At 48.5% G+C, this 7,500-nt stretch overlaps 1 protein-coding gene across 1 annotated transcript in view; it reads right to left on the bottom strand.

The window, feature by feature from the left end:
- Window positions 1–7,500, bottom strand: part of LOC130404975 (potassium voltage-gated channel subfamily KQT member 5-like) — a 21,915-nt gene that overhangs the window by 11,297 nt on the left and 3,118 nt on the right. Inside the window, exons 2-4 of the mRNA XM_056609929.1 lie at window positions 3,370–3,460; window positions 2,150–2,276; window positions 1,644–1,819 (exon numbers count right to left, since the gene is read on the bottom strand). Coding sequence (XP_056465904.1) covers window positions 1,644–1,819; window positions 2,150–2,276; window positions 3,370–3,460 — 394 coding nt within the window. The remainder of the gene's footprint in view (window positions 1–1,643; window positions 1,820–2,149; window positions 2,277–3,369; window positions 3,461–7,500) is intronic.

Genomic DNA, 7,500 nt, shown 5'->3' with positions numbered 1-7,500 from the left:
CTATAGATCCCATTAGTATCAGTGTGTGTTTGGATTATAGATCCCAGCAATAACAGAGTGTGTTTGGACTACCGGTCCCAGCAGTATCAGTGTGTGTTTGGACTATAGATACCATAACATAATGCATTTTGGGATAAAAACGTCAGAAATGCTGGTGATAACTTCCCTATGCGACACACCACACAACTTTAAAAACTCGCGGGAGCTCTCTCCGTCTGCTTTTCTGTTCATATGGTCTCAAATAAATGCGAACGTAAGACCCTCCCCTCAAAATATCAAAACGTTGCCCTAGTTGGATGGAATTACCACGTGGAATTTCCCACGTGAGAAATGACATAACTCCTTTCAAAGAGGCGTGCCCTCTCCCAAACTATGCTTGTTCAAATTACGAGAAGTGCATCTGTGTCCGACTTGACGTGGGGGGAACTTGACGTGTTTCTGACTAATTCCGGCGGATGTTTTCAAGTCTCGTGCATGCTTGCGCTGAAATGCAGACAATCTGAAATATGGCAAGTGTGTGTTGGGACTACAGATTCCAGCAGTATCAGTGTGTGGACTACATATCCCAGCAGTATCAGTGTATGTTTGGACTACAGATCCCAGCAGTATCAGAGTGTGTTTGGACTACAGATCCCAGCAGTAACAGAGTGTGTTTGGAATACAGATCCCAGGGGCCTCTACGAATTCTCTTTCTTCCATAGGAAATTTCCTTTCCTATGGAGGTGACCCGGAAATACTTGGAGGAAAGGTGGTTAGAATTCTAAAAATGCTTAGGAAAGGAGCCTCGATGCATCCTTTAACACTCCTTTAGCATAGGTTACTCCTGAGCAACCTTTACGAAAGGAAAGGAGATAGTAGTATCCCATAGTCCTTTACGGCTGCAATATTTAAAGCAACATGCCACCGAACGAAGTTTACCGACTCTACGCAAAGACGCATGAGAGACGCGGTAAAGCAGAAGAAAAGAAGAGAAGAAAATAAAATAGTTAATAATGGATACCAATTCCAGAAACATATTAGGCCTATTTGAATCTAAATGAATGAATTAATTGCTGGTTATTAAGCAAAAATATACACCGTAAGAAAATAAAACGCAGACCTCACATTTGAGCAAGACTACTGGGGGCAGTTAATTTACACATCAACATAAGTTGAGCCTCTATTTTTTCACATAATATATTAAAATATATATATTGGCCAAATATTCCCGTTGGCCAAGTCTGACCTAAGTGATTCTCACTGTTGGCGATAACCTGATTGAAATCAATACGACAAGAACGCATGGATCGAAAGACGATTGTTGTAGTCTAACCCAACTTCGGAAAACTGTAGTTCCTCACGCAAGACGCTAGAGGTCAGCAATACTCGCCGTCGTGCGATGACGTCGGTAAGGAAAAGCGGAGTCAGATTCATTTTAAACAGTGCCTATGTTTGAAAGGAAGCACTTTTTCATCTCTCCTTGAACCGACGACGTTTTTCACAAAGGTTAAGGAAAGGAGGCATAAAGGTTAGGAGATTTGACTATTCTCAGACGCCCCAGCAGTATCAGAGTGTGTTTGGACTACAGATCCCAGCAGTATCAGAGTGTGTTTGGACTACAGATCCCAGCAGTATCAGTGTGTGTTGGACTGCAGACCCCCTACCTTGCTGTGGGCGTACACCACGGACCCAAGCAGCTTCCAGGTGCCCCCCCGGCGGTCCATGCGGACCATGCGGAGGATCTGCAGGAAGCGCAGGCTGCGGAGCGCCGACGTCGCAAAGATGTTGCCCTGGCTACCGGCCGAAACCACGGCAACCGAGGCGATGAGTACGATGATGTCTGGGGGCATGGGTTAAAGGTTGAAGGAGGTTCAATCATTCATTCATCACTCTGTAATCAAACATCGTTCATACGTTCATACATCCTATAGCAATGATACATAGCACTAAGCTATTAGCAGTAGGGCTAACAGCAGGGCTAGCCCCAGAGCTAGGATCTAGGCCAACAATTAGGCTAGCAGTAGGGCTAACAGCTAGGCTAGCAGTAGGGCTGACAGTAGGGCTAGCCCCAGAGCTAGGATCTAGGCCAACAGTTAGGCTAGCAGTAGGGCTAACAGCTAGGCTAGCAGTAGGGCTAACAGCTAGGCTAGCAGTAGGGCTGACAGCGTACCGATGATGCAGAAGGGCTTCCTGGCGAAGCGCAGCCGGCCCGGCCCGCCGCGGTACCGGCAGCAGCAGCCCGCACTCCAGATCCTCACCGTGTACTCCACCCCAAACACCACGATCATCACGAACTCCTGCAGCGACACGCCCTCACCGTTACACCACCCTCACCATTACACCACCCTCATCACGTAACACAACACTCAACGTTACATCACCCGGTCCCTTATCACGGTGCACCACCCTCAACGTTACACCACCCTCATCATGCTACACCGCCCTCCTCAACATTACACAAACCCTCAATGTTACACCACCCTCATCACGTTACACCAACCTCATCAACGTTACACCTCCCTCATCAAGCTACACCACCCTCCTCAACGTTACATCACCCTCATCACGTTACACAACCCTCAAGGTTACACCACCCTCATCACGTTACACCACCCTCATCACGTCACACAACCCTCAACGTTACACCACCCGCATCATGCTACACCGCCGTCCTCAACGTTACACCACCCTCAACGTTACACCACCCTAAATCTTACACCGCCCTCAACGTTACACAACCCTCACCGCTACACCACCCTCGTCACCGTTACACCACCCTTAACGTTGCACCGCCCTCAACCTTACACAGCCCTCAACGTTACACCACCCTCCATACAACACCACCCTCCTCCACGTTACACACCCCTCACGTTACACAACCCTCATCAGCGTTACACCCCCCTCATCAACGTTACACCACCCTCATCACTGTTACACTACCCTCATCACCGTTACACCAGCCTCATCAGCGTTCCACCGCCCACATCCAAGTTACACCGGCCTCAACGTTACACCACCCTCATCACCGTTCCACCACCCTCATCTGCGTTACACTGCCCACATCCAAGTTACAGCCCCCTCAACATTACACCGCCCAAATCCAAATTACACCGCCCTCAGCGTTACACCATCAGCATCCAAGTTACACCGACCTCAATGTTACACCGCCCACATCCAATTTACACCACCCTAAACGTTACACCATCAGTATCCAAGTTACACCGCCCTCAATGTTACACCGCCCACATCCAACTTACACCACCCTCAACCTTACACCATCAGTATCCAAGTTACACCGCCCTCAACGTTACACCACCCACATTCAAGTTATACAGCCTATATCCACGTGTGTGCGTTTGTGCGTGTGTGTGTGTGTGTGTGTGTGCCTACCAGGATCAGCAGGCAGTGTGAGGACATGTCCTGGTTCGTCGGGAAGGTGGAGAGAACGGAGAGAACGAGACAACCAAACACCAAAACGAACCTGAGGAGACACACACACACCAGACACACACACGCGCATGCACACACACACGCGCACACACACACAAACACACACACACACACACGTTTGTTGGTGGGTTTTCTGTTTACATCAGATTTTCTTTGAATACGGGTAAACAAGTGTGTGCTTGTGTGTGTACCTGTGTGTTTGTGTGTGTGTGTGTGTGTGTGTGTGTGTGTGTGTGTGTGTGTGTGTGTGTGTGTGTGTGTGTGTGTGTGTGTGTGTGTGCGTGAGTGATAAAATGTGTGATGGATGGCGGAGGTCAGAGGTCAGAGTTTTCCGAAAAAGTATAGACTGGTATAATGGTGCTAACCAATTGTATGGTATTGTGTGTCCGACATGCTCTAGCGAGAATGTGACGTCATTTCCTGGCTTGTAGCACTTATAGCGTTCCCGTTTGTCTTTGTGGGCAGCAAACTGAACTGTTTTTTCTTTAGCAAACCAGTTCGAAAACAAACAACACAATTTTACGTTTTATTGCATGCACAGCAAGACATACATTGGTGATCGGAATAAAGTAGCAATGTAATCAAGTGTGTAAGAGCATTTGTGCCTGCTCTAGCAGGTCGCTAGCCGATGCTAACGGAGAGGCGATGCTAAAATAGAGCTGATGCTAAGGGAGAGCTGATGCAGACCGACCGACTGACAGAGGAAACAGGGGAAAGAATTTCTGATTTCCTGTTCATCGGATGTAAGACCCAGTAAGTCGGCAGGTCTCTCTCTCTCTCTCTCTCTCTCTCTCTCTCTCTCTCTCTCTCTCTCTCTCTCTCTCTCTCTCTCTCTCTGGGTTATTTCAGCATCTGGAAGGACTTTATTGCTCATGAAAAATATGAAATTAAATATATTAAATTCTCTCCCATGCGAGAAACAGTTGTCAGTTATCTCGAGATGTGCTGTTGGGCTGGCAGGTAGCATCAGGTATCAGATTACTAGCAGGCTAAAGCTAGTGATGCTGCTAAAAGCAAAACAAATGTAAACCTTGTTAAGATAAAGGTAGAGGTCCCAGTCTGGACACAGACTGGGCCCTCAGGAGACAACTCCATCAGTCCCTCAACCAGTATGAATCTGGAAGTCCTTATATGGGCATGGCTAACCAGCTCCTGGCTGTGTTTACCAGGAGTTTGAACAGCTAGCGGCTATGAGCACCTCCTCCATCTGCACTTAGAGATAAACAGACGCCCATAAACTCGGCTAGGCTAGGCTAGGCTAAGCTAGGGCAGGGAAGGCTAAGGTAAGGAAGGCTAGGGTATGTGACACTTTATTAGGCTAGGCTAGGCACACACACACACACACACACACACACACACACACACACACACACACACACACACACACACACACACACACACACACACACACACACACACACACACACACACACACAGCTTTCTGTCTATAAACATGATTTGAGAAACGATCAACAACATTGATCATGACCGATCAATCGCCAAAAGTCAGAACAGACTGTCTGTCTATCTGTCTGTCTGCCACATAGCTTAACATCAAGTTGCGTGAAAAATATTAACCACCTCTGAGTGTGAGCACATAAGGGATTCTGCGGTCGTGAGTTTGGTCGCGCGTTCCCCGTCGACACTCTTGTCTCAGGCTGAGGTGAAGAACAGCTGGATGACATCACAACAGCTGGATGACATCAGAGAACAGCCTGATGACATCAGAGAACAGCCAGATGACATCAAAACAGCTGGATGATATCAGAACACAGCTGGATGACATCACAACAGCTGAATGATATCAGAGAACAGCATTATGATATCAAAACAGCTGGATGACATCACCACAGCTGGATGACATCAGAGAACAGCATTATGATATCAAAACAGCTGGGTAACATCAGAGAACAGCTGGATGACATCACCACAGCTGGATGACGTCAAAACAGCTGGATGACATCAGAGAACAGCTTGATGACATCACAACAGCTGGATGGCATTGGAGAACAGCTGGATGTTTGATTCAGCTCACACTCACACAACAGAAGGGAGGAAGTGAACCAAAGCGTCCGGTGAGGGGCGGAGCTCCTCATCTATAAACCCTCTCTGCACTCTTATTGTGGAAAAGGGTCGCGTAATGGAACATTGGTGGCTGTCGCACTGCCATTAATCTGTGTGTGTGTGTGTGTGTGTGTGTGTGTGTGTGTGTGTGTGTGTGTGTAAGTGTAAGTGTAAGTGTGAGTTGTCTGTTTAGTGTCGCAGTCTGAGGCAGAGCTGTCGGGAGCTGGGAGCTCCTGTTACCCTCCGACACGTGCACTTGCACATAAACTAGCATGTGCACACACACACACACACACACACACACACACACACACACACACACACACACACACACACACACACACACACACACACACACACACACACACACACACACACACACACACACACAAACATACACACCCTCGCTGCAGCACTTGCATGCCTTAAGAAGTAAACATCCCCCGGTCCTCGTAGCCACGGCCCCAGGATCAGCTGCTCAGACCGCTATAGATAGACAGGTCACTGTACACCACACATCTGTCTGTCTGCAGCCTGTCTGTCTGTCTGCAGCCTCTGTTTGTGTGTACCATCTTCTAGTGTGTGTGTATGTGTGTGTGTGTGTGTGTGTGTGTGTGTGTGTGTGTGTGTGTGTGTTTGTCTGTGCGTGTCTGTGTGTGTCTGTGTGTGTGTGTGTGTGTGTGTGTGTGTGTGTGTGTGTGTGTGTGTGTGTGTGTGTGTGTGTGTTTGTGTGTGTGTGCGCGTGTGTGTGTGTGTGTGTGTGTGTAGGGCTGGTCTTGGGTCAGATCCACCTCCTAATGAACTCTGAACTCGTTCTCGTAGCATCAGGACTGCTGGCTCTGACTGTCTCTGTGGATACCAGCCTCTGCTCCCATGGTCTCCTGCTCTGTTCCTGGTCCTGGTCCTGGTCCTGGTCTGATTATCGGATCTTTAAACGTTCACACTGAGGCCGGGGGAGGGGTGAGACTGGCTGGGTAAGCAGTGACGCTAGTACTGAGGCTAACTTGGAGCTAGCATTTGATTAGCTAGTGGCTAGCCTGGGGTTAGCTTGGAGCTAGTCTGTCGTTAGCTAGTTGCTAGCCTGTGGTTAGCTTGGAACTAGCCTGTGGTTAGCTTGTGAATAGCCTGTGGCTAGCCTGTGGTTAGCTTGTGGCTATCCTGTGGAAAGCTTGTGGCTAGCCTGGGTCACTGTTTTGTTGAACCGACCCTGATCGTCGTCCGACATCATTAGGTTTATTCCGATCTTCTGAAATGTTTTTTTTTATCGCCGGTAGCGCAACATAACAAACCAGTAGCTGGCTGGAGGAGAACAAATCAAACCAGTAGCTAGAAGAACAAAACAAACCAGTAGCTGGCTGGAGGAGAACACAACAAACTAGTAGCTAGCTTAAGAAGAATCGATGAAAGCATGAATGACGTGAGGGAGGTCACAGAACATGGCCTCAAATCACTTAATACACCACCTCCTTCAGCACCTCCTCCACACCAGCCCCTCCTGCACAACACCTCCTCCAAACCACCACCTCCTCCCCCTCTGGGATATGGAGAGCAGACGTTCATATTGATGTCATTAAGATCTCATTATCCACCGGTCATTAGCCTTGATGAGTCCGTCTGGACCGTTAGAGACAGTAGAGACACCAGTCTGCTGTCACCACCTCCAGTCCGTCACCACCTCCAGTCTGTCACCACCTCCAGTCTGTCACCACCTCCAGTCTGTCACCACCTCCAGTCCGTCACCACCTCCAGTCCGTCACCACCTCCAGTCTGTCACCACCTGCAGTCCGTCACCACCTCCAGCCTGCTTTCACTATTGATCAGCAGGTGGTCTGTTATTGATCAGCAAGTGGTATTGTATTGATCAGCAGGTCTGTTATCGATCAGCAGGTTTGTTATTGATCAGCAGTTCTGTTATTGATCAGCAGGTCTGTTATGGATCAGCAGGTGGTCTGTTATTGATTAGCAGGGCTGTTGTTGATCAGCAGGAGGTCTGTTATTGATCAGCAA

Source organism: Gadus chalcogrammus, chromosome 15, assembly GCF_026213295.1.
Source record: "Gadus chalcogrammus isolate NIFS_2021 chromosome 15, NIFS_Gcha_1.0, whole genome shotgun sequence".
NCBI lineage: Eukaryota > Metazoa > Chordata > Actinopteri > Gadiformes > Gadidae > Gadus > Gadus chalcogrammus.
The sequence above is the reverse complement of the archived record's forward strand: the minus strand, read 5'-3'. Positions and strand labels throughout refer to the sequence as shown.